The sequence below is a fragment of the Primulina tabacum genome, chromosome 1 (assembly GCF_025594145.1).
Source record: "Primulina tabacum isolate GXHZ01 chromosome 1, ASM2559414v2, whole genome shotgun sequence".
Classification (NCBI taxonomy): Eukaryota; Viridiplantae; Streptophyta; class Magnoliopsida; order Lamiales; family Gesneriaceae; genus Primulina; species Primulina tabacum.
In genome coordinates this window covers 52,220,536-52,248,136 of record NC_134550.1, presented here as the reverse complement: position 1 = coordinate 52,248,136, position 27,601 = coordinate 52,220,536, and the positions used below count along the sequence as shown (strand labels likewise).

General features: G+C 36.4%; 2 protein-coding genes and 1 long non-coding RNA gene across 6 annotated transcripts; 2 read left to right on the top strand and 1 right to left on the bottom strand.

Moving 5' to 3' along the window:
* Positions 1-151: 151 nt before the first annotated feature.
* On the top strand, positions 152-10,969 carry LOC142548241 (methyl-CpG-binding domain-containing protein 6-like). Of its 4 annotated transcripts, none has more exons than XM_075656567.1 (3): positions 152-610; positions 10,345-10,458; positions 10,598-10,964. In XM_075656567.1, the coding sequence occupies exons 1-3, from the start codon at positions 233-235 to the stop codon at positions 10,670-10,672; spliced, it is 567 nt and encodes a 188-aa protein (XP_075512682.1). In that variant the 5' UTR covers positions 152-232; the 3' UTR covers positions 10,673-10,964. The 4 variants fall into 4 exon arrangements, with proteins under 4 accessions (XP_075512682.1, XP_075512675.1, XP_075512689.1 ...); XM_075656560.1 differs by having other exon boundaries at positions 10,595-10,964; XM_075656574.1 differs by lacking the exon at positions 152-610 and adding an exon at positions 3,092-3,509 and having other exon boundaries at positions 10,595-10,969.
* On the bottom strand, positions 628-2,063 carry LOC142548269 (uncharacterized). Its single transcript, XR_012820952.1, has 2 exons — positions 1,504-2,063; positions 628-846 (listed from the first exon to the last, which is right to left on the bottom strand). It is a non-coding gene; the product is annotated as an uncharacterized LOC142548269 (long non-coding RNA).
* Positions 10,970-21,768: 10,799 nt separating the features above from the next.
* On the top strand, positions 21,769-26,595 carry LOC142548233 (NAC domain-containing protein 40-like). Its single transcript, XM_075656548.1, has 7 exons — positions 21,769-22,151; positions 22,306-22,559; positions 22,784-23,068; positions 23,170-24,109; positions 24,190-24,319; positions 25,743-25,902; positions 26,225-26,595. Exons 1-4 carry the CDS (start codon positions 21,935-21,937, stop codon positions 23,659-23,661), a joined length of 1,248 nt encoding a protein of 415 aa, XP_075512663.1. The 5' UTR covers positions 21,769-21,934; the 3' UTR covers positions 23,662-24,109; positions 24,190-24,319; positions 25,743-25,902; positions 26,225-26,595.
* Positions 26,596-27,601: the final 1,006 nt, after the last annotated feature.

Sequence of the window (27,601 nt, the reverse complement as noted above, 5' to 3'; positions counted from 1 at the left end):
TGCGACACACGAGTTTTTTACTAATATATTATAAAACTAATATATTTTAAACATTGAATGCTGGCAAAATTCAAAATCTGAAATCCAAGAAAAGCATCAGAAAATAAATTCACCTACCAATTGTTTAAAAAATTGCAACTATTTAATGGGCTTGAGTCGTAGGTTTGCTCAAACGGTCCTACACACTCCCAGTTCCCTTTCTCTGAACCCCCTCTCCCCGCTCTCAATCGGAATGGCCGAACCCGAAAGTCCTAACCCAATTCCTCAACCTCAATCACCTGTTTCAATCTTCGGTGAGCCTCTGGATGACCCATTATTGTTAGGATCCGGTTCCTTCATCGACCAGGACCGGAATGACTCTACCAAAGAATCTCCGGCACCCGAGCGTAATGAAAGTAACGGGGATCCGGAATTTGCGTCGGATTCAGTTATCGATGCAAAACCTATTTCTATGCTGGCTCCAGGAGAAATCTGGAGCGAGGCTGTACCCAGGGAGCCGAAGGTCAGGGACCCTGAGGAGATGGCTAAACGTCCAAGCTGGTTGCCGGAAGGTTGGAACGTTGAAACAAGAGTCCGCTCATCGGGAGCCACCGCCGGTTCCATCGACCGAGTATGTTTTTTTGGTTCTCTCTCTCTCTTACACGTACCTCTTATTGAATGCTTGTTATTACAAGTAATGCAGCTTCCCTGATTTGTGGATTAGATACGGAAATACCCAATTTAGGCATGGTTTCATCGTATGTTAAAAATTAGGGATCTCTTACGTGGAGATGCGCGGGCTAAGATTGAGTTCTGAATACAGTTTAGCAAATTTAGTTGAAAGAGTTCTTAAATTGGGAGACTTGGCTTATAAATCCCTTAGTCTGCGTTTGGTAGAGTTGATTAGGTGAGTTTATTTTTTTTAACCAACCTAATCACATTTGATACGTTTTTTATTTATTTAAGTCAATCTCCTCTATTAATAATTAGATTATTTTATTTTGTAAAATAATCACTATTCATCTCTATGATTATTTATCACACTCTTAATCCATCTTATTTTTCCAATTTTACCTCTCTCCTAAATCCAAACTCGCCACCACTTCTCTACCCCGACCGCCGGACGACCACCCCCGCCACCGGCCAACCGCCGCCAACACAGACCACCGCCAATCGTCGCCGCCTGCCGACCATCGTCGAGCACCGCCGACCGCCGCTCCTTCTGTCGTCCGTACCGCCGGCCGATAGCCGGACCACCGCCGTCGCTTCCAGCCAGCCGAACACCGTCGACCACCGCCACAAAACTGGAAAGACAATTTTGTCAATTCATCAAAAGATTATTATTTATCCAATTCTTAAAAATCATACCAAACATAATATTGTTTTATCATTATCTACTTCAATAATTCTTTTTATCATTTTTCTCTTCATCTCTTCATTATTTTATCTTGTTTTATCATTATCTACTTCAATAATTTTTTTTATCATTTGTCTCTTAATCTCTTCATTATTTTATCCTCCAACCAAACGCAGCCTTACAGCATTGTTAAATATGTGTTTAGTCTCAAACAGAAACTTTTGGTTCACAAAAAAAATATTTCTACACCCCATGTGCCTATACTTATTTTTTCGGATATAATTCATGACAAAACATTGAAAATCCGGAACATATATGTGATAGCGTAGAACAAATTGTTTTATATATGTTACAAAGATAACATATACAAAAGATAACTATGTTAATATCAATATTTATTGCACTTGTTTGTGTGCTTAAATATCATATATTAGTACTCATTCTAAAAGAGTTTATACTGAAATATCTTAAAGTAGTACCACATATTCAATATTTTGTACCAATTTTCATTAAAAAAACATGTGTCGTTAATACCAAAATTTATTATACATGTTTGGGTACTCAAAAAATCATATATTAGTGTTAGATCTGAAACATTTAGTATACAAATTAAAATCATATATTAATACTAGATTTGCAAGCTTTGGTGCCGAATTTTCATCCGAAAAAGACGCGTCATTAATATAAAAATTTGTTATACATGTTTGGATACTAAAAAAATAATATATTAATGTCAGATCTAAAACATTTAGTTCTTAAAAATCATAGATTTGTTCCAGATTTTCAATGTTTTGTACCGAATTTCATCCGAAAAACACATGTAGGTTCAAAGAGTTCCGAAACATTTTTTGGGTTAGTCAGAGACTGCAGAAAAAGATTCGGTCTGACAGGGACTGAAAAAACATTTAACTATTGAGATGAAGATTTATTGATCATTTTCTCTTAGATTAAATGTAAGTAAATGGATTTTCTCTAGTCGGCCTAGAGGCCTGTTTTAGTCAAAAACTTGTAGTGTCTCGATTCCCAGCTTAATATTCAATCTGGCAAATGTAGGTGGTCAGGAGCTTGAGTTAAAAAGATATCAAGTTCTATTCTGCTCAAATCGAGCCAGCTCCACCTCTCATCTATGTTCGCAATTTCCATCAATATGCCCAGGTCCCATCGTTGATTTTTGGAGTATGTGATAATATAATCCTTGCCAGTGCACTGTACCTTCTTACACTTGGCTTTTCCAGTCTGCCTCACTCTTTACTGATACATATTTCTTCATGCAATGTTTAATCATAACAACCAAGAAAAAATCAGCCGACCATATGAGTGGAAAAATTAATGAGGCTTTGTCCTGCCCTTGGTTTGGAAATACACCACACTTATCAAAATAATAAAAAAAAACGACCAAGGCTAAAAAATCTATGTAGAAGATCTATAGATTCAATAGGCTTTTCAACTTTCAATTCTTGAATAAGCCTCACGGATATTTCTCTCGTTATCACAAACGTACTTAACTGGATTTTTTATTACAGACCCAAAGGAACTAGATATTTTGACTTTGCATGAATGATGTTGGAAATCTTTTGTCGAATATTTTTTCACTTTTCATTTAAACAGAAATTATTGTTTTGCTCTGGTGGCAATTATGCCAATGACAAAATCAATGAACTTGTAGGTTCCAGTGCATGCAGATTTACCAAAAGCTATGGTTAATGTAATGATGCAACTCAAATCTTTTAAAATTTACATCAGTGCTACGTTTTGATTTCTCTTTCAACCGGAGCAATTATTTCTTTCCTATGATTTCCATTCCAATAATTGCTCCAACCTGCAACTCATGGAGATTGAACACGTGAAATTGGTTTTGATACCAATTGCACTACAAGCACTATTAGGATCCGGTTCCTTCATTGAATCAGGATGCAATGACTCTGCAATAAAAACTTCGGCAACTGAGCGTCATGAGACAAACGGGGATCCGGAGTTTGCGTCGGATTCAGTTATTGATGCAAAGCCTATTTCTATGCTGGCTCTAGGAGAAGTATGGAGCGAGGCTACACCCAGGGCGCCGAAGGTCAGGGACCCTGAGGAGATGGCGAAACGGCCGAGCTGGTTGCCGGAAGGTTGTAATGTAGAAACAAGAGTCCGGTCCTCGGGAGCCACTGCGGCAACCATCGACCAAGTAGGTTTTTCTTGTTTGGTCTTTTACACGTACTTTTTATTGAATACTTGTTATTGCATGTGATGCAACTTCCTTTATTTGTGCATCGGGTACGAATTGTCCAATTAGGGCACGATTCGTCGTATCTTATAATTTAGGGATCTTTTACGTAGAAACACGGTACAATATTTTTTTATAACATGGTTCAACAAATTTAGTTGATGATTTTTAAATCAAAGGTAAATAAATGGGTTTTCTCTAGTTGTCCTAGAGGGTTGTTTTAGTCGAAAACTTATATTTGCCTATAAGTCATTCTCTGGATTGCGAGCTTCATATTTCAATTGGTATATGTTGGGGATGACCAACTCTATCTGAAATTTTTTTTAGTACAATTGAGCTCAAATCGAACCAGCTCTACCTTTCATCTATGATTGCTATCTTCAGCAGTATGCCCAACTCACATGGTTGATTTTAAGTCTATGTGATACATCTCTCTTCATACAATGATATATTTAATTGTAACAACCAACAAAAAATAAAGCCGGCCTCATGAATGGAAAAGTTAATGAGGCATTGTTCCTAAATTTGGAAATACACCGTGCTTACCGAAATATAATTTGAATCTCTCCACATTAACTTTTTTTGGACTTTGATCTCTTCTTGCTTTGTAGGCAATGATGCAAATAACAATCAATGAATTTGTAAGTTCAAGCGCATTCAGTTGTAGCGGTGCAACTCAAATCTTTTAAAATATACACCAACCCAAGTGACAAATTTCGACCGTTCTCTCAGTAGGGGCAATTTTCGCTCTCTATTTATTCCTCTCCCAATAATCGCACCAACTTGCAACTCATGGACATCGAGCACATAAGATTGGTTTTGATGCCAATTACATCAACAAACGCTTGCTGCTTTAAGAGAATTTATACCGAAGATAAATCTGCTAGTCAAATATTCTTAGAGTGACCCATTGTTAGGAAGTTACTTCATTGGCTGGAACGAGTCCACAATGGAGACTCGTGCACACAAGTGTCATGAAATTAATGGGGTTCCGGAGCTTGGGTTAGATTTGGTGATTGACGCATACCCAATGTGGATGCTTGGCCTAGGAGAACGTGCACTCGATGGTGATGAAACTAATGTGGATCCGGAATTTGGGTTAGATTCGGTGATTGATGCGAAGCCAATATCGAAGTTTTCCCCTGGAAATAACTAGGCCGATGAGGTACTTTGGGCACTAAAGGTTAGACCGAGCTGGTTGCCGGATGACTGTATAAATGACCAAGGATCAAGAATCTATATAGCATATTTATAAACTCAATGGACTTTTCATTTTTCATTTCTTGCGGCCTCCAGACTATTTCTCTCGTGATCATAAACGTTCTTAAACAGATCTTTTTGTTGCAGACCCAAAGTACACTAATTGACTGTGTGAAAGAGGTTGGAAAAACGGACCTTTTGTCGAATTCTTTTCACTTTCTTTTTGGAATTGAATTCTTTTTCTTTTTTTTTTGCTTTGTAGAAAATGACGTCGATGACAAAATCATTGATTATCAAAAGTTAAAGTAAATGGTAGCTATGCAACTCAATTTTTTTAAAAAATTGCAGCAGCCATCGACATAAGTAATTATTACTCTCTTTTGATTCCTTTTCCAGTAATCACACAAACTTGCAACTTATGGAAATCGAAACACGTGAGATTAGTTTTGATACCAATTATAGTGACCGGTGCTTGCTGCATATAACCGGAGAAGTTGTGCAAGTCGAATCTTCTTAAAATGTACATCAACCCAACCGTTACGATTTCAACCCAAGAGTAATTATTAATCGCAGACAAAACCTTTGAAGAATTACTGTCAAGAAAAAGTTGATGGTTGAGAATCTCGAGATTATTGATTTTGTTTTGACTTACCTGCTATGGTAGTTGTTTCAAGGTCCGGGGATAACTTTGTTTCTCTTCTGTCTTCTACATGGTGGAGTTCTTCATGGTGTATCTTTGGTTTGGAATTTTGTAGCTAATGTTTGCTTTTGAAAGTCTTGGGGATGACCATTGGTGCTGTCATGGGTTTGGACATATTAGATTCTTCTTCAAAATCTATAGTCATAGACTCATAGATTTGGTTTTGAAATCTTCTTCTTTGTAGTTTGCAAGTACTAATTTTTAGACAAGAAATTCTTTGAATCCGCGTCTTTCAACTCCATAGTGGCAAGTGGGTAATCTCTTTTCGAAGGTTTAAGTTTATCTACATGTCCAATAATTCTTGATACAAGATCTGGTGTCAAGCTCTTGTATTTTCCCACTCAACAAATGCCTTTTAGACATTGTTTTTTTTATAGATGCATGGAGTTTATCAAGTAAAGCACTAAGGGGTGTTTTTTACAATCAATAAAAAAACGATTCTTGGATTTTGATTTAAAAAATCAGTTTTGCGTGTTTCTTAAATCCAGATTCTGCGTTAGCTTATGTTTAATTTAATTTAAATTCAAAAGCTGGTGGGATGCTAATTCTGGTTCAACAGAAGTGATTCTCATAAAAAGTTAGTATAATAATCACTTATTTATCAATTACTACCGACCCAATTCTGGTTTTCAGCTTTACTTTTGTTTTCAAATAATACCCACTTATGATTTTTCTCCAATTCTTCATAATCTATAAATTTTATCACTTATACAAAAGCATTATCTTTTGCAAACACTCCTTAGTTGACACGAATCTTCAAGCTGTGTCAGGAGATTTTCTTTATTAGAGCTCAACAAAAAGATTTAGAAAAAAATAAAGATAGCATTAGATGGGGAAGTTAAAATATTAATTTAGTATGCTAAAGGGAAATACCTTTGATAAATATTGAACGAAACCTTCTAACTATGGTTTCCATCAGTTTATGGTTGAAGGAGAACTTCTAGCTGCTATCCCAAGCAAAATTCTTTACCAATTCAAAATGGCACTTTTAAATGCGGAGATGTTAAAACTTAAATGTAAGATTGGGATGTGAAAATAGTATCCATGAATTGAATTTTCATTCGTAGGATTTTATAGTTAGCCGTTAGGATCGTCAATGAAAGCCTAGTGTTATTATTTTCTTGAATATCTGATATTAATTCCCTCTCATACTCCCTTTATCATCAATACAATGCCATAATTTCTTCTTTAAGATACACACAAATAATTTTTGATGGACTTAAGAGCAGGATTAACTAGTGTACTAGGTCATCAAATGGTATAATGGATGCGAGGCCAATTGATGTCATTGTAAAGATTACTAAAATGTTATAATTGTGTTTACGGTCAATGAATCCAAATATGAATGAACGTAGAAGTAAAAAATTTAAGTTTTTAAAAGAAAATGGAAAGGCAAGTGTTGATCAATTTGGACGGATGTTAAATGGATTAACCATTGATTACTTCATAAAAAATTATAAAAATGTAAAATTTAGTTTCATTTTAGCATATTATTACTATTAGCAGTTAAATGTGTGAATCAAGTCCGAGGGCACAAAGACGTGCCTCGCTATGTATTGTTGGCTTTTAGTAATTATAGCATACTCTATGTCTTACAAGTCCATCTTGGTTTACAAATCTCTAGTCTTTATGAAACAAAAAACCCATTGAAGTTCTATACAATTTCAGTTTTACCTAGAGTTAATTTGCTCAGTCTCCTGATCAAGCACCTAACCACGCGAAAGACTGAGCTAAATTTTCATACATGGTACTGAATGAAAATGATGTAAAGGGTAATGCAAAAAAAGATTTATTCATTAATCAAGAGAGTAAATTAACATCTACGTTAATTCTGACCCAACGCGGTCTTAGCTCAAACGAAAAGGAAAAAAAGTGCCAAAAGTTGTGAACACGATACTACATCTGAAAACAATGGAAAATAATAAGATTCTTCGCGTAGGATGGTTTCGTGTTTTGAATCTTCTCTAAAGTTCAATTGTGCACCAAAGTTGCCATGTTTGTTGTTTTCTCGAAAAGCTAAAAGATCCTGTTCAACAATCTTCCTTTTTTTTAGAATGAGTATACAATGCTGATAAGGGCTCTGACTTGTATACAAGCTGTTTCCGTTATTAAATTCATCTAGAAATATGGCTTTATGCACGCAGCATGAGTGTGCGCATAAAACTACGTGCGATGTACATACATACATTAAAATGAGATCCGACATGAATTACATCTGTATCCTTGGAAGCAAATTAAAACGTATGCATCAATATGGCAAGGAATGTGATGGTATTCATGTAGTCATGCATTAATATGATCTGCTACGTGGACCAAATTGCTATCGATCTTGATTTTTGTTATTTTCATAACTATAAGGCGCAAGTTATGTTATTGGATTCGAAGTTGAACTATTTTTTCAAGAATATTGACGTAGTATAAACACATGGTAGATTGAAAACACAATACAACACAACACATACTTTATGTGGCGTGGCCATAGATCGTTGTTCTTTCGACATAGATTAAGCAACTTCCTAAGTTCAATTTATTTTCCACACCTTTCTAATAATCCTTCCTAAATCAAATCTGATGTTCGTTTTTGAACCCACCAGCACCAATAGATTGTTGTTCTTTCGACATAGACGAGCGTGATTTCCCCTCCCTTGAGTTTTTGGTTTTGTATGATTGGTTGATTTGAGGTTCCCCCTCTGGCTCAGTTACAACTGTTTTGGGTTGATGCATGGATCTCAGATTACTCTCATTGATAGTCGGACTTGCTTTTCCCCGTTGAGAACTTTAATCCGTTTATAAGATTTGAGAACAAATATACAACAAACTTGGTATCAATGGCTCAAGTTTTATTGATAATGGCCTTGGCTTATGTAGCCATACAATTCAACGGAAATAACAAATCAACAAGAATAAAGCTAAATGGTAACAGAAACAATGAAACATAGACCAAGTCAAAAACAAGTAAATGTCCCTACATAACAGGACTTTATTTAACAAAGATCAGTAAACTCATTCATTTCCTCCCTTAAACTAAATCCTATTTAGCACTTAGATTATGCTTGAGATCTCGCAAACTCCCAGTATCTTTCGAAGCTTCTGAAAGACTTCAAGCTTCAATGGTTTAGTCATTATGTCTGCCACTTGGTCTTGACTGCCACAATAAACTAATTCAATCTTACCATCTTTGGTAAGATTCCTCAAGAAATGAAATCTCACATCTATATGTTTACTACAACCATGCATAACAAGATTTTTAGACAGCTTGATAGTCGAACTGTTATCGCACATCACAGTAATGCAACCTTCATTAGAGCATCCCAGCTCCTTTAAAATTCTTTTCATCCAAACTCCTTGGCAAGCAAGACTGCAGCCGCTACAAACTCAGCTTCTGTAGTAGATAAGGTCACGATTGGCTGCTTCTTTGAACACCACGAAACAGCACCTGAATTCATTAAGAAAACATATCCTGATGTACTCTTCCTATCCTCCATATCTCCAGCATAGTCACTGTCAGTGAATGCCAATAACTCACCATCTCCTTCTTTCGTATAATGAATTCCATAGTTCATAGTCCCTTTTAGCGATCGGAGCACTTTTTTAGCTGCTTGTACCCTTGCATTTCCTTCATATTTTTTTCACGGCATTCCATATGTCTTTGGAAGTATCCTTTTTGAGAATGGTGTCAAGAACTGTGCGGTCAATGGCCTGGAAGAGATAATTCTTCACTTTCAGATCTTTGAGCTTCATTTCCTCATTCCTTTTGCGATGTGCTTTTGATTGTGATGCTTCTTTTGTTGGTTCAACATAGCCAGACTCCACCAACTCCCAATATTCCTTGGAACGTAAAAAATTTTCCATTAACATGCTCCGATGATCATAGTGACCATCAAAGCGAGGAATAGCTGGCTGAATGAAGTTGTCGGTAGTCATCTTCTATGCTGCTGCTAGAATTTATTAGGACCACTGCAAGCTCTGATACCAGATTGTTGAGAACTTTAATCTGTTTATAAGATTTGAAAACAAATATACAACAAACTGGGTTTCAATGGCTCAAGTTTTATTGATAATGGCCTTGGTTTATATAGCCATACAATTCAACGGAAATAACAAATCAACAAGAATAAAGCTAAATGGTAACAGAAACATAGACCAAGTCAAAAACAAGTAAATGTCCCTGCATAACAGGACTTTATTTAACAAAGATCAGTAAACTCTTTCATTCCCTTAGTCGAATTCAGCATCTCTGACAATGGGTGCGAACAACCTGAATTAAATATCGCGATCAATTTGTTCGAGCTCGATCTCGATTGTTTTTGGTTGTTCGAAGCTTTAAAAACAAATTATTTGGGCTTGAGTTTGGCTTGATTTAGAGCTTGAATATGAGCTCAGTTCGCTTGATTCAAACTTATTCATCGAGCTTATAGCTATATTAAGCAAACGTTCCATTTACTTCTCAAGTTCGTTTGCTCATGTATTTATAAAAAATAAATACAATGAACTCGCAATCTGTGAAACAAAATTATGCAAGTTTGAATTTGGTTCGAAAATATATTTGGATATGTTTGAGCTGAGCTCAAGTTTGATAATTTCAAATACCAACGAAATAAAATTGGAGCTGACTTGAAAAGCTTGCGAGTTTGCTAGATGCATTTGCGCCCATACGTTAGACCAATTGTTAGACCCCAAATAAACTCGAGAACCAATGCCGCCAGAGTTCACCTTTATCATGTTTTGTTCGTGTTACATGCAAATCAAAATGTAATGTGCTGCTTTTACTCGGTGTGAATATACTTACTTTATTGTTTACCATTCAATTATTGGCTCTATAGGTGTTGCAGCGTAATTGCATTTGAACAACCTTTTTGTCTTACCCTTCAGATACTAAACATCTAAATTGTACAGTATTATGTTGCTCCATCGGGAAAACGCAAGCTGCGTTCAAAGAATGAAGTGCTCCGCTTTCTAGCTTCAGAAGGTGAACCAAAGCGAGAGTCGAACTCTGAAACAGATGCTGGGGTCAGTAAAATTTTCTTACATAGTACATTTAATATCTGTTAATAGGCTTTATATCCATTCCAATGCCCATTTTGCCATTACTCTATCGTTGATATTTCATCCTCTTTTTTTTTCTTCCGGAAAATGATTTTTCCAGCAGTCTTCAGAGAGCCCTGGGAGCCAGAAAAAGCCCAAGTCCAGTTCGAAACGCAAGAAGGCTGGGGCAGTAGCATAGCGTTTTCACCTCTTACTAGTGATAAACAGAAAATCGAGACGAGGCTTGTAGCTTGTAGTGATGAATGGCAGAGCTTTCTCATGTTCTGCACAGAGCTCAGATAGATTTATTACTTACATTTTGATGCTATTTGGAATCTCTTTCAACTGGTCAGGGACACCTTTCTTATTTTATAGCTCTGTTGCATCATTCAATTGTATGTTGGGATGATTTGTGGTGGAATATTTTAGACAATCTGGTTTGTTTGTGTGATAAAGAAAAAGAAGGTGGATTAGGACCAAATATTTTTTCCATAGTTTTTTTTAATCTTATTTATTTTAGGAAAATATATATATATATTTCCCATAAAACTCTAAATTGTTTTCAATATTTGATTTCTCAGTCAATTTCTCTAAGAGTAGGTCACGAATCTTTATATGTGATATGGGTCAATCCTACCGATATTCACAATAAAAAGTAATACTCTTAACATAAAATAATAATATTTTTTCATGGATGACCCAAATAAGAGACCAGTCTCACAAAATATGATCTGCGAGATCGTCTCATGCAAGTTTTTGCGTTTGTCTAAATGAAGTCAAAAGGATACTTGTAACTTTGCCAAGGTGGTTGCTAGAAGTTAGGTACCTAGTGGGTTTTTGCTTAATTGATTTTTCAAAATCTAGGAAATTTTGTATGTGAGATCAGATATTTTAGAATTTCAAAATATAAAATATTGAATTAAACTATAATATTTTAATACATTATTTAGGAGGTATGATTAAATTTTGAATCTAAAATATGGATTATACTGAAATATATAAGTCTTTTGAAATTAGTTTTTGATGATTGAATTTAAAAATGCGATGTCTTTTTTGCATTAGGAGGATAAAATTGATTTAAAAATATGTAATATAACATTGTCCGATGTGTTCTTCCTAATATTTAATTTGATTAATATTTTGTTATATGGATTAATTTTCAGTTATGTGGGTAAAATTATTTATCAAATAAAAGTTCATCATTATTAAAACCTGTTTAAAAAATGAATCCATATAATATAAATTTTATTTATATTTTTTTGGATAAAAAATAATTCTAATTTGATTTTAAATAAATGCACATTAAGTTAATTTTAAAAATCTGTACACATAACTTCAATAATAAATATTTTGAAAATCCCATTCCTACCCCCATGCTATGGAGGGGTTGTAATTTTGGTAATATATTTTTCACCGAAAATTTTAGTCTTGTTTTCATAGTCTCATTAACAAATAAGTGGCAAAAACTTTATGAGACGGTTTCACGGGTCATATTTTGTGAGAAAAATCTCTTATTGGGTCATCCATGAAAAGTATTACTTTTTATGCTAAGAGTATTATTTTTTATTGTGAATATCGGTAGAGTTGACCCGCTCACAGATAAAGATTCGTGAGACCGGCTCACAAGAAACTTACTCCAAATAAGCTTCAACTTAAAATTTTTAAATAAGTTCATTTTTTTCAAGTACTTTTATTTTTTTTTAAAAAAAATCAAATTTAAAGTTTGGATAAATGTTGAAAAGTGTTTCTGTTTTTATTTTTAGATAAAATTAGAAGCAAAATCCAGAATTTCTATCTTTTTAAAAATATTTTTTAAAGTTTTTTTTAAAAAATATCTTTTGTAACTAAAAAATAATTTTTAAAGATTTTTTTTAAAATAAATATTTTTAGTCTGTTGACTTCGACCAAATACACATTAAATTTATGCGCTAATCCGTGAGTTTAGTCAAATAGCTATAATTAAATTCTGAAATCTATTCATATAAATAAAGTTTGAAATTTACCGAGTTCAATAAATTAAGTACACAACCTTTAAGTGAAATCTTTATCTGTAAAATTAATGGACGAATTTATTTTATTATCTTCACAATTTACTAAATAAATAAATTATATACGTATGCTTTAAATCGTTTTACCTTTTCATGTAATTTATTTCAAAGAAATTTTTTAGAATCTAGGATTTATAATATTTATAAATAAAATATAATGACAAGTTGATAAAATCCTAGCAAATGAAAACTTGAGAAAAAGAGACAACGCCCTCCAAGTTCTACTCAATGAAGAAGCAAGATAGCTTGCGATGAACAACCTCATGTGTCACGTGACTGTCACGCTCCGGGACGGAGGTTGGTTGACACCGGCGTTGCTCTCAAATTTACATTCGAAAATAACAAGCCTCAGAAGTACAAAATTCAGAAACCAGTGTTTTTATTCATAAATACTGAATATTTCAGTGTCTGATATAAACTCAATGACAAATTTTTTACAGCATAAATGTAAAACCAAATATAATAACGTTTTAACAAATGCAACGGAATAAACATAAACTAGAACTGATAAACAACGGTCTTCTTCACCAGCCTCAGAATTGAATCTGCTCTTCTTCTTCTAACTTTTCTTCCTCGTTTTTATCTGAGATGAGTTTGATGAGTGAGTGATATGGTTGTCACTCAGTAAGCAGGGGCGGAAATAACTCCCAGTTTTCGAAACTGTTTCAACAGGAACAGTAAGACAATGATATACAGAAAACCCTTATTTTCAGAACAGAAATTAGAATTCAGAAATCACCGGTTTCAGAACAGAAATCAGAATTAGTAAGCACGGAGCACGTTAGTGAATTTAATGGCTAAACTGATATCAGTCCCCTATATGTTCTCTCCTCTAAGGGGTGAGGCTAGAATCAGAATTCAGTAAGAATATATATTCCTACCATTAGTTCACTAGAGAGTTTCAGTGCTTCAAAATCATATATCAGAAATCAAACATTCAGAAATTATGCTTTAAAACAGAACTTAACAAACGGATTTCAAGATAATTTATACATAAGCCCACTTACTGTAATTTCCTAGAAATTTCGGTTGAAGTTTGGAAATATGCTTGCTCTCGCTACTGGTTTTTACTGCTTGAACAAAGACACTCTCTGTTAACTCGAAAATTCAAGTGATAATCTCAAGATTTGGGTAACACCCATTTCAGAGATTTGAGGGTGTTATTTATAGGCAAAAATCTGACTGTTAGCCTCCCAATTAATGGCCATAATCTGTCATTAACAGCCTTAATTCCGTGTTAAATGCTTCAGTTACAAGTCATAAGCTGAATTAGTAAAGGTCTGCTGGAATTCTGTCTGCTGCTGGATTCTATCTGCGAGAATTCTGTCTGCTGGAAAAACTACGAGCTTCTGGAATATTAATAGCTGCTGGAATATTGTTAGCTTCTGCTGAAGTTCTTGCATTGCTGCTGAATATTGCTGGCTGCTGCAAAATGCTAACTGCTGAAAATTCGGGTTCTCACATCCCTCCCTTCTTATGAGAATTTTCGTCCTCGAAACTTGACTATACATGATCTTCAAAGAGGTATGAGTATTGTTCTCGCATCTTTTCTTTCAACTTACAAGTAGCTTCTTTTGCAGTGTGATTGGACCATTGTACTTTGACATATGGATAGTTCGTCGTCTTAGTACTTGGTCTTTGTTATCCACAATTCGAATTGGAATGTCTTCATATTTCAGTTCTTCATTTAAATTTTCCTCACCCAACAGTGGTCCAGCTTCAAGAATATGACTAGGATCGGAAATATATCTCCTCAGCTGCGAAACATGGAATACATTGTGAATTCTTGACATGTCGGGTGGAAGTGCTAATCTATAAGCAAGTGTTCCCACTTTTTCAAGAATTTTAAAGGGTCTAACATATTTGGGAATCAGTTTCCCAACCTTATTGAATCGGATTACATCCTTCATGGGTGACACTTTCACATAAGCCTTTTTGCCCACTACAAATTCCACGGGTCTTCTTTTCAGATAAGCCCAGCTTTTCTGTCGATCTTGTACAGTTTTTAGTCGCTCTTTGATCAAAGCAACTTTATCCACTGTTTCTTGGATTAGTTCGGGTCCAACGATGGCTTTTTCCCCTACTTCATCCCAATACAATGGTGATCGACACTTTCGTCCATACATAGCTTCGTATGGTGCCATTTCAATACTACTGTGATAACTATTATTGTATGCGAACTCGATTAAGGACAGATGTTCGCTCCAATTACCATTGAAGTCTAGAGCACATGCTCTCTAGCATATCTTCTAGAGTTTGAATTGTTCTCTCAGTTTGACCATCAGTCTGAGGGTGATACGCCGTACTAAGAGTAACTTTTGTCCCCATAGCTTGTTAAAATCTCTTCCAAAATCGAGATGTAAACCTAGGATCTCTGTCGGATAGTATGCTAGTTGGGACTCCATGTATTCGTACGATCTCATTCATGTACAATGAGGCTAGCTTGTCCAGATTATAGTTCATGCGGACATGTAAGAATTGCGCAGATTTCGTGAGCCTATCTACGATTAACCAGATGCCATCATGACCTTGTCTCGACTTGGGTAAACCAACTACAAAATCCATAGAAATATGTTCTCATTTTCATTCCGGGATTTCTAATGGTTGAAGAAGTCCACCAGGTCTCTGGTGTTCTGTTTTGACTTGTTGACACACGTGACACTTAGAAACAAACATTGCCACGTCCTTCTTCATTCCACTCCACCAGAAATTTTTCTTCAAATCTCTGTACATCTTGGTACTGCCAGGATGGACTGAAAATTTCGACTTATGTGCTTCAGACATTACTTCTTGTCGAAAGTTGTCGATGTCTGGTATGCACAATCGTCCCTTCATCCACAAGATTCCATTTTTATCCGTATCGAAATCTGGTGTTTTCCCTTATTTAACTTGCTCTTTTAGTTTTACCAAAACGGAATCTCTATCTTGACTTATTTTGATTGTCTCTCGAAGACATGGTTGTGCTGAAAGTGATGTCATGATCACTTTACTTGTATTCTTTCGACTTAAAGCATCTGCCACCTTGTTGGCTTTGCCTGAGTGATAGCTTATTGTCAAGTCGTAATCCTTCATGAGTTCAATCAACCGTCTTTGTCTCATATTTAGTTCTTTTTGAGTGAACAAATACTTGAGGCTTTGATGATCGGTGAATATCTCACATCTAGCACCATATAAATAGTGTCTCCAAATCTTCAGTGCAAATACCATTGCTGCAAGCTCGAGGTCATGTGTTGGGTAATTTTGTTCATACGGCTTCAACTGCCTCGACGCGTAAGCAATCACCCTTCCCTCTTGCATGAGTACACATCCTAAACCTCCTTGAGACGCATCACTGTAGATGGTGAAGTCTTTGCCTTCTATAGGTAATACCAACACTGGCGTGGATGTAAGCTTCTTCTTCAAAGTCTCGAAGCTTTTCTCACAATCTTCACTCCATTGAAATTTAGAGTTCTTCTGTGTGAATTTGGTGAGAGGTATTGCTTATTGAAGAGAATCCTTTAACAAATTTTCGGTAATAGCCTGCTAATTCCAAGAAACTTCGAATTTCTGTCACAGTCTTTGGTCTAGGCCAATCTGAGATTGCTTCAACTTTCTTAGGGTCTACAGATACTCATGCTGCTGATATTATGTGTCCCAAGAATGCGACGCTCTCTAGCCAGAATTCGCATTTCTTGAACTTGGCGTACAGTTCCTTTTCTCTCAGCTTTTGGAGGGTGAGACGAAGATGTTCTTTGTGGTCTTCCTCACTTGACGAATATACCAGAATATCGTCGATGAATACCACAACAAACTTGTTAAGAAACGGTTTGAACACCCTGTTCATGAGATCCATGAATACTGCTGGAGCGTTTGTTAACACGAACGGCATTACCATGAACTCATAGTGTCCATACCTTGTTCTAAAGGCTGTCTTCGAAATATCGTCTGTCTTGACCTTTAATTGATGGTAGCCTGACCTTAAGTCAAGCTTGGAAAATACTGTAGCTCCCTTGAGTTGATCAAACAGGTCATCTATCCTTGGAAGCGAATATTTGTTTTTGATTGTGATCTTATTCAGCTCTCTGTAATCAATACACATTCTCATGCTTACGTCCTTCTTCTTTACAAATAGGACAGGAGCTCCCCATGGAGATACGCTTGGTCGGACTTGCTTATTATCCAATAATTCTTGAAGTTGCTCTTTGAGTTCTTTCAACTCTGCTGGAGCCATTCGGTACGGTGCTTTTGAGATTGGTGTAGCATTGAGCACTAAATTAATATCAAATTTCACTTCGCGGTCGGGAAGTTCGCCAGAGAGTTCTTCAGGAAAGACATCCAGAAATTCTTGTACTACCGGAATCTCTTCTACTGTTAGTGTGGTTTCTTTCTTTACTTTGCTTAACATAGCTAGGTAAATTTCTTCTCCACTTTTCATGGCTTTCCAAGTTTGAGAAGCAGAAAGAAGAGTCTTTCGTTCTTTTGTCTTACCATGAAATAAAAGTTTCTCTTGGTGTGGAGCTTGAATGGTTACCGTCTTTCCATGGAAGTCTACTAAAGCATGATTCTTGGCTAACCAATCCATTCCACGAATTACATCGAATTCCACCGTGTTTAGTTGGATTAGGTTTGTCTTGAAACTCTGATTATCTATGAGAACATCAATATCCCGATATAGATTGCGAGTTTCTAAAATCCGATTTGCAGGAGTTGCTACTCTATATGGTTCTTCTAAGTTATCAGGCTTAGTCCCTAACTTCTTGACAAATCTCTTAGACATGAATGAATGTGTAGCACCACAATCAAATAACACATACGCAGGCATATAATTGATTATAATGGTACCTGCTACGACATCATTTGAGTTGTCAGCCTCTTCTTGAGTAAGAGCACAAACTCGAGCATTTGTCTTGTTTTCCTTAGGCTTGTTTGGAGTTGTTCCTCCTGCTGGACCATTCCTTGGATCTGGAAGAGGGCATTGAGCAATGCGATGATCCATCTTTCCACAACGGAAACAAGCTCCAGAATTCCTACGACATTCACCAGTGTGAGCGAATCCACAAGTTTGGCACTTGACCCCCTCTTTGCTTGATTAAGAAGAAGTGGTTCCTTTGGATGGAGTACTAGTAAATTGGTTGCTTGGAAACCTAGGATTCTTGAATTGTTGGCCCGATTGGTACTGGCTTGACTGAGGATGTTTGAGTTTGTTCTCACCTTCACGCCTCTTGATGTCATTCTCAGCTCTGATGGCGGTTCCCATCAATTCATCAAAACTATCGGGTTCGATAACAGCAAGGACATATTGAATACGGCTGTTCAACATTTTCTTGAAGCAATGTATCTTCAGGGCCTCGTCTCCCATGATGGTTGGGGAGTAGGTTCCCAATGAGTGGAACTTAGATGAATACTCCACCACTGTCATGTTTGGTTCTTGAACCAAGCTTTCAAATTCTGACAGCTTCTGCACTCGAATTGCTGTCGGAAAGTACTGCTTCAGAAATGCCTCTCGGAACCTTTTCCAAGTGATAGGTCCCGCCCTTACCATAGCTGGTGAGACTCATTCCCATCATTTGGCTGCTTTATCCACAAGAAAATGTGTAATCACATCTACCTTGATCCCTTGTGGAACCTCAAGTAGTCGAAGATGGTTCTCCACCTCCTTCATCCAATTCTGTCCGACCTCATGATCGGAGCTTCCGTCGAAATTTGGGACTCTTTCTCTTCGGAGAGCCTCATAGTGCTACTTAGTCCCATTCTGAGCAGGAGGTGGTGGTGTTGATTAGCATTAGGGTTGACAAACCCTTGCAGTGTGGTTGCCACAATCGTGGTTATAGCCATCAAGTCCACCTGACTGAGGCCAACTGCTGGTGGTTGTTGTGGGGGTTGTTGTGCATCTTCATCATTACGTATTGCGGTTTCCATATCAAGGGTTGCGATTGTTTCTAACTGGTCGTCCGTCAATTTCCTACAATTATTGTAATGCCCGAGATTTTGATTAGTGTAATCTGATATGATTTGTTGATAAATTGATGTGATTATAGACGGAACGGTTCAGACCTGGAAAGCCGAAAAAAAGATTGGATTATGCGCGAGGATGAGCCCTCGCGCATATGCGCGACCCCGCCGGGCGCATATGCGCGAGGCAGGCAGAGAACCTCGCGCATATGCGCGACATGGATTCGCGCATGTGCGCGAGGGTGGCAGAGAGTTGTGAAGAACCTCGTGCATATGCGCCGAGTGAGGGCGCACATATGCGCGAGATGTCGTGAGGATGACGCGCCGAGACATAGTGTCTCGCGCATATGCGCCGAGACATAGTGTCTCGCGCATATGCGCCGAGGAAGGTCGCACATATGCGCGAGACGTGCTGTTTAAAGAATCATGCCATGTTTTGTAACCATGCAAGGGATATATATATATATATATATATATATATATATATATATATATATATCAATTCTCGATATTGATATGCTTAGTCTATTGATTTATAGCAAAGCATGAGTTAGAGTTTGGGGAGAATTGCCTAGTCTTTGGCAGAACCGCCAAGTTACTGGACTTTTGGGTATATATCGATGTGCTTAGGAGTAGATCGACTTCTATTGCAGATATTCGATATAGATAGCCAAAGTCTGGGAATACGAACGTACCACCATATGGCTGGGTAAAGTAGGTGGGAGAACGTTGCGTTCTTATTCAACCGGGATCCCTAGATTAGAGATGAGTCGAGTCTGAGAGGAGGAGTCCAGAGTTTTATTTACAGCTTTATATCGATACATGTCTTTCTGATTTGATACATGCTATTGATATATGTTTCATGCTTTTATATCTGTTTATATGATTGCATGTATACATTGTTTATACTGGGATTTATTTCTCATCGGAGTTATCCGGCTGTTGTCTTGTTTGTATGTGTGCATGACAACAGGTGGGGCAGGATCATGATCAGGAAGAGTATGAGAGATTCAGAATTAGCGTGGAGATCCGGACTTAGAGTAGATTGATTTTCAGAACTTGATATAGTGACTGAACTTTAGTTTGAAATAAATAAATGTTGTACAAGACTTGTACTTTTATATTGAAATGTATATCAGATCGATTACATTACGTTTCCGCACTTGCATTAAAAAACAATTTATGTCCCACATTTCTTAATTGTTATATTGAATCTTAATAATGATTAAGAAGACGAATTAGGTTCGGGTCACCACAATTATGAAAGTTCTAAGGTTGATAGCAGAATAGAGACTAAACCAAGGAAGCAAAATGATTGAGTAATTGCTCAAAATTAAATATGAAACCAAGGGATAGAAATAAATTTTTATTGACTTCTCAAGAAAGTGCAATTACAAATAACCTTTGAAAATGCTAACAAAATGCAAATAGAACAAATGCTATTACAAAAATCTACTACTGAATGTCTAATGTATCACTTCTCCTAATCCCAAATCCATAGGATCCTCTTCGACTTCTTCATCTTCTTCGGGATCCTCCTCAGGTTCGTCTTGATGGTTGGCTATAATTGTTTCCAGATGTTCAATATGACCATGCAGAACTGCATTCTGATCGCTAAGAACTTCAACAGTGTCCTGCAGCTCTTGAATCTGAGCATCAGTATGTTCACTATACTGATTATGCTGGTGTACCAGTTGGTGATTTTGATCCTTAAGTATTTGGATATTCTCAACTAATGTATCACGTAACTCGATGAACTCTGCAACAGTCTCTTGGGAGGTTTCGAACTCTTCTTGAGCTTTTCTATTCTTATCTTCTGCCTCATGCAGATAATGAGCATAACGTTGAACATCACCTCTTAAGTGTTCTGCTCGATGATCTAATTCATCTTTGTCCAACTCTAGGCAGTAGTTATGTTCTTTTAGTTTCTCTAGCTTCCTCTCTAAGCTCTTAATGTAGCTACTCTGGTCAGTCATATCCTACATCCAAAACATGAGAGTGAAGGTTCAGAAATGATCTCAAGAGTGCAAGTCGAACTATAGACAATTACTGGAATGAACAGAATCAGTACAACATATACATTCAATGGAAGAAAATAGCTCAAAGTTTTTCAGTCTCAGAATCTCGTGAAAAATTTACTAAAAATTCTTCACATCAAGAACATGAAGTGTACCCAATTTGGTGCAAAAATACCAAGCTGTTTGGAAATGAAAATTTCTCAAAGTTTCAAAAATCTGGAAAATTTTACGAAAATGATGATATCACTATCTAAACGAAGGATTTTGGGGTTCGTCGGCTAGGTTTGGTTCTTCTCGTCGAGAGCTTTTCAACGCATACTTTTATTAGTAAAAATTCTTCATGGATCAAAAGTTATGACCGTTTGAAGTTTGCGCGAAAAACACCTCAACTTCCATGCCGTTTGCAAGGTCTACTGCATGCGCTTGCTGGAATGCACTATCTACTGCAATTCTGCAACTACTGCAATCAATTCTGCTGATTTCCAGCAGTGTTAGAACCAGTCTGCTGCATTCCTGGTCTACTGACCAAGTCTTCTGCATCCAGATCTACTGATTCTCATCTACTGGTTCTGTTTCCAATCTATTGATAATCTCAAGATTTGGGTAACACCCATTTCAGAGATTTGAGGGTGTTATTTATAGGCAAAAATCTGACTGTTAGCCTCCCAATTAATGGCCATAATCTGTCATTAACAGCCTTAATTCCGTGTTAAATGCTTCAGTTACAAGTCATAAGCTGAATTAGTAACTGTCTGTTGGAATTCTGTCTGCTGCTGGATTCTATCTGCGAGAATTCTGTCTGCTGGAAAAACTACGAGCTTCTGAAATATTAATAGCTGCTGGAATATTGTTAGCTTCTGCTGAAGTTCTTGCATTGCTGCTGAATATTGCTGGCTGCTGCAAAATGCTAACTGCTGAAAATTCGGATTCTCACAATGATGGCATAATAAATATATATAACAATTCGTTCATATAAAAAATATGTAAGTTTATATATATACTTACATATTTTCGTATCTAAATAATCAAAAAAATATCTAGAATAAATAAGTTTGAATCAGGTAAAACTTAAAATATTCAGATTAAGAATATAGGTACAAGATTTAAACCTGTTAAGTCGATAAATATAAGATCAAATTTGATCATTAAGAAAAAAATATAGGACTTATTTGTAATTTGTGTAGATATGGAGGATTCAATGAAATTTATGTAGTCAAAGGACCAAAGAATTGTTCTAACGATATATATCTCTCTTTCTTTCTGCATGGGAAACAGGCAGCATTCAAATAATTAAGGACACGTGCACCGTCGCGAAGCCAAAAAGAGATTTCCTGATGTTACGATAACTGTTATCGTCTTGACGGCCATTTTCTGCCCTTTTTTACACAGAACTAGTCAACCATATTGAAGGAAAAAAATTTCAGAATCTTGCAGGAGAAGGGTTTTCTTCCGACAGGTGAAAAGATGAGCGAAGAAAATTCAAGAAAAGCACCTTTATCGAGGAACTTTATGGACATTTCGATAGCAGAAGCCTCTGCAATGTTTCCAGGGTTCAGGTTTTCGCCGACCGACGATGAATTGATACAGTATTACCTGAAGAAGAAGCTTCAAGGTTTTGAAGATGGTCTAGAAGTCATTCCCGAGCTTGATATTTGCAGACACGAGCCTTGGGATTTACCAGGTGTTTGTTTGTTTGTTTTATTTTATTTTTTTGTCATTTACACTAAAATTAAAATTAGTTATTCTGTGAAAAGTTAAGCTTAATGTTTTTGTGGAGTTCCAACTGTGCTTCGTCATTTTCTTGGAGTATTGAGTTGTTAATTGGAATAAATCAGCTCAATCTATGATTCAATCGGACAACGAATGGTTCTTTTTCTCTCCTCGTGGGAAGAAGTATCCAAGTGGATCTCAAAGCAAAAGGGCGACTGCTAGTGGATACTGGAAGGCCACAGGTAAAGAACGCATTGTGAAATCGGGTTCGACTCTGATTGGGACGAAGAGGAGTCTGGTTTTCCATATGGGCCGGGCACCAAGAGGGCAAAGAACAGAGTGGATAATGCACGAGTATTGTGCAACTGAGAAATCTCAGGTGCACAGTTTGCTGCTGAAACCTTAAAAGATTCGAATTAACTTGCCTAATTTTGGGGAAAAATCGAAATTTTGTAAGCAGTTGTTTGAAAAATCCAACTTTCACCCTCTCCCCCTTAATCTCTGGCTATTTTAATGTACTATTGGTTCTATATATTCTTATAGTTGTACTATTGGTTCTGTATATTCTTATATTCGCAATGTCCATGTGTGATGGTTTCTTAGGATGACATGGTTGTTTGCCGCCTTCGAAAGAATAGTGAATTTCACGTGGGCGACAGTTTGATAAGGAATTTTAATAATCAAAGTGATTTGCCATCGGCTAATGATTGTGGAGTTGAGATGCTTGATAAGGAACAATCTCCCATCCTCGAAGGAGCCGATGTGGCTGAGAGCTGTTCGAAGGAGTGCAGCAACAGTTACAATTCTAATTCTGTGGAACAGGTTGACACTGGTCATGAATCTGATGAGAAAATCAGTAATGAATTTGACTCGTCAAGCCCGAAAGAGGTTTGTCTTATTTATTAATTTTTTATAAACATCTCGTCTCTCATTTAAATTTGGACAAGATAATTTAGATGTGATTGCGATGTTTACATGTTTGCTTACAGAGTTGTGCGGCGGAAGAGGATTGTTATGCCGATATAATGAAAGATGACATCATTAAACTAGATTATTCCTCACTAAACGAGATTCGAGCATCTGGCAAATGTGAGCCTGATATGGCGTCTAAGCAGCCAGGTCAGGATACTAATCTTCAGGGCACTGGGAGTCAGCGGCTTAGACAGGGAAAACAAACACCAAAAACTTACCAGAGAGAGCCATCTGATACTGATCACAAGTCTGATAAAGAAAATCTTTCCATTGACAGTGTGCCAAATTTGGGTTCTCTGCAGGCAGCAGAGAACTCAATTGATCACTTCGTGGCTTCAAATTATAAAGTTTCATCCATGATTATCTTTCTGGTTATCCTAATCTTACTGGTTACGTTCTTCTTAAAGGGAGATTCTTGGGAAACTCAGAAGTTAATTGGCGTCTTCAAGTTTCGAAAATGGAAAGATATCAACTGGAATCGTTATCTCCCATCTGTCATGTGGAGATAACAAGAAGTATAAATCCTTTCTGGTATGGTCAGCTTCCTACTCATAAATAGTTGAAATCGGTGAGTCTAGTTTTGGGTTGTGCAAAATTAGATCGGCATGTATAATTGAATGTATTATGTATATGTTATATACTGATTACAATATGCTACTGATTGTGGGGCTTGTATGTACTTGTATGATGTATTTTGGAGTTGATAATGAAATGGATTTGTGTACGTTGTACCACTGTTTACGCCTTCTTTTGTTTGGATTAGCAAAGATCACTTGCATAGTTTTCTGAAATACGAAAGCAGCAGGATTAGGTTATATAGTATTCTTCCAAAAAGCATATACAAATGCTAGTGGCTACCTTTGTTAGAGGGCTTTATACTTGGGTATACAGTGCATCCAATATACTCAGCTACTGATATTCTGCAAGTGCCGCAGGTGTCCCAACTTCTGCAAGAAGGTAAGCTTAATTCGATGATGTGATGTGTGATTCTGTTTCCCAATTACAGAAGATTTGCTTATATGATGTATTAACTCTAGGCTGGAAAGTAAGATTGCATGGATCATATGGGTCATTGGAGAGTCGACAAGGGAGCACAGGATCAAGTTTGTCGCAAACTTGAAGCTGTATTTACAGCAGAAGATGTGGCTGGGGCTTTCCTTTTTCTTGGTAAGTGACGAATCCAAATACCCTTTTGGTAGATGGAGGATTTAGAGTATCAAATCCTGGTTTCACTATGCTTAAATGATATTATTCGCTGTTCCAATCTTTTGAAGCTCTGGAAGTTGGAACCAGGTTACTGGATAGATAAAATTAATATTCACCGATCCAACTGTTATTTTTTGCACTGATCATGCTATTTAGAGGTGATAACAATATTCGAAATTAAGCTGAATTAGAATAAACAATGTCTTAATTAATCACCAATCATAACATAAATAGCTCACATTCATGTTTTCCTAAAAATATGCTTTTGTGTCCATTCAAAATATAGACATGATTATTTTGTGATTTATTATCTCTGAAAACAAATCTAAATGAGTGATGGTTTTGAAAAAACTGTCGCCAATTTACATGTTTTCTTGTAGCCAATTCAATGTAATGTGATATAGTAAAAACTGAACTCACCCACAACAAAATGATAAAGTTAATTGTTATTAATTAATATATTAAATACTTCTTATTTTTGGGATTAACACCTTTTTTCTTGGAGCTGAAAGGCATCGGTTGCGTATAACAACACACAAAACGGTTTTCTACAGTCTACAAAAAACGGAAATTTGATCAACTTTTTAATTCTGCTTCCCGTAATTCAGTGATAATCTTCCAGTTCTTGTTCTCTTTTTGGTTTCTTCACTTCCAAAAGAACGGTGGTAGAATCTATCTCAGAATCACAAACACCGGCAGTCTATCCAATCATACAAACATTTCAATTCCAGAAACGATAAATTCTTGAATGCGACTGTTACTTAATGCTTCTGTTGAACAGAATCGAGCTCTGATTTGTAAGGTCTTTCTTGTATTTATTTCTTTGTAATTCCTTTATCCGTGCTAAATATGGGGATATTGAATAAATGAAGGGTTGTGTATTGCAACTATCAGTTTTTGGCTAATCTTGACTTAAATTTTCCATTCAACCGAAATAACCCTTTTATTGTTTAAAGTTTCTGAACATGAAAAGAACACAGGATTGGATGTTAGTTTGCATATTTCATTTTCAATTTTGAAGTAGTGAGTTATTTGCGTACGTGATGAGTGTCAAGATTTGGGAAATGACATTGATGTTGCGAGATAGTGGAGAGAGTGGATAAAGAAATCACACGGACGGGGTGATCAATGGGTATGAGAGGTGCCTAAAGAATCTTAGGTTCTGGGCCCTTGCCTCCCACTAGTCCCGCATCGATAATGGATGATGTTAGAAAGGCGGTATTTGTGTTCTTGAAATCTGCTTAACTGGGGAAACATGTATATTCAATTTTACTGTGTGTCAATTGGCATTCCAAATGGCAGGCCATGAAATTAGCTTGATGGGAACTTCACTCGAAATTTGAATGCTCTGTGCCAACTTAATTTGCTTGTTATGTTTTTGTAGAAGAAGAGGAGTGATGGCAAGGCCGATGCTGCTGTTCTTACTGTTGTTGATATTCATTGTAACAATATCACAATTTAGAAGGTGGAAACAATTAGTCGGTCGGACTGAGTTTCAGCAGCAGTATCAAATTTCACAAGTGGAGGCAGACTTGGAAGATTCGGTAAACATACCCTCTACTTGATCATTTATAAAATATAAAATGTGCTGATCATGGCCATGGCAAAATGTCGAACCGAATTATATCCCTGTATATAATTTATTTTTGTGCTGGTATTCTTTATAACTATTTCGTCAAGGATGTTACAGGGTCTTTGTTTCTTATTTCGATTCTTTGTTTGTCTTCTAGGATATATATGGTTCCATCATATATATGTCGATTGGAACTTTATCATCGAGTCTTCCCAGCATTTTCATGTTATGGCTTCGAATACCAGAATTTTGACATCTTTCCTACTACCTCATGAATTTATCAACTTGTGCAGATTGTCTTGATGCAGGAGAAGAGCATCAATAAACTGAATGAGCTTGTTCAGGATCTTAAAGAACAGCTGCAACAATGCCGGAGTAGTAAATCCATGCCGACCTACTATGTCATGAAGAACAACAGCAAATTCGCGCCGACGTAAAAGCAAACTAGAAATTTGAGAGATGGGTTTCTGGTGTTTTTTCTGAGTTTGTTTTAGTTTACATGATTAGGAAAAAAAAATTCCTACTAAAATTGGAAGAATTTTACTATTCCAAAGGGATCTTTGACAAATTGGAAGAAAAGGGTAGTACCGTAGTAGCATCTTCAAGAGGCTCTGGTTGTTTTTAACAATGCAATGCATATACAGAATGTGACTTTTCTAACGAAACATACAATAAATCTGATTTCGTATAGTTCTTTCCATTAATTCAAGTGAATTCAAACAGTAAGTTTAAATAGTAAATTGTGGTCTTTTACAGCCGTAATGGAAGGAAATAATTGGCAAAAATTTGCGTGAGACGGTCTCACGGGTCGTATTTTGTGGGACGGATATCTTATTGGGGTCATCCATAAAAAATATTAATTTTTATGTAAGAGTATTATTTTTATTGTGAATATCGATATGATTGACCCGTCTCACAGATAAATATTTGTGAGATCGTCTCATAAAAGATTTATTCGAAATAATATTAGTCTGTGCTCGTATTTCATGGACCACTTATGGTGGTTGCTAGAATGATCAGATTTAGCAATATTTGATGTTCACCACCCAATCCATGCCCCATATATTGAATGCAAAAGTGTTCATATTTCCATATAACAAAAATGGATGTTGTGTAATAAATGTATTTCTTTGTGATCACCTTTGCATTTTGATATTGCCTTTAATGGATTATGTTTCGAAAGAGGCAATGATTTCGTTGGAAGAGAATAAAAGGGAATTGATTGCCGAAGAGGGACAATGCTGCTATGGTGCAACAATCAATGATTTTATTTTATTTTATTTCTTAAATTTGACTAAAAGAAATGCATGCAATTAATGTTGCATTTCAAAGTAGATGAACATTTACTGCTTCAAATTATGCATGCAGTTGCTATCAACCGAGTCTCAAAGTTAATATGGCTTCCGTAGGTGCCAAATTATGGAAATGTGCCATTAATTTGTGACAGGGGAGACCAAACCGCATTGATAATTAATTCTTGGAGGTGAACTGAATTTGAAGAGGACTTGATTGAGAGAGTTTGAAATCTTTGATTTATGATGTTAAGATCATACGTTTATCACGAAATCAAAAGACATAATTGTTAGAACTGGTGTAAATTTATTTTCTTATATTTGCGGTGCGTAGAGTCCCTTGAAGTACCTTAAGAGAGCTTACTCAATTGCATTATT

Excerpts from the sequence above, each read along its gene's own strand:
- LOC142548241 (XM_075656560.1), top strand. The coding sequence starts at position 233 with ATGGCCGAACCCGAAAGTCCTAACCCAATTCCTCAACCTCAATCACCT. Across the intron at positions 611-10,344 it reads CCGCCGGTTCCATCGACCGA|TATTATGTTGCTCCATCGGG; the intron begins GTATGTTTTTTT and ends TAAATTGTACAG. Across the intron at positions 10,459-10,594 it reads ACTCTGAAACAGATGCTGGG|CAGTCTTCAGAGAGCCCTGG; the intron begins GTCAGTAAAATT and ends TGATTTTTCCAG.
- LOC142548233 (XM_075656548.1), top strand. The coding sequence starts at position 21,935 with ATGAGCGAAGAAAATTCAAGAAAAGCACCTTTATCGAGGAACTTTATG. Across the intron at positions 22,152-22,305 it reads CGAGCCTTGGGATTTACCAG|CTCAATCTATGATTCAATCG; the intron begins GTGTTTGTTTGT and ends GGAATAAATCAG. Across the intron at positions 23,069-23,169 it reads ACTCGTCAAGCCCGAAAGAG|AGTTGTGCGGCGGAAGAGGA; the intron begins GTTTGTCTTATT and ends GTTTGCTTACAG.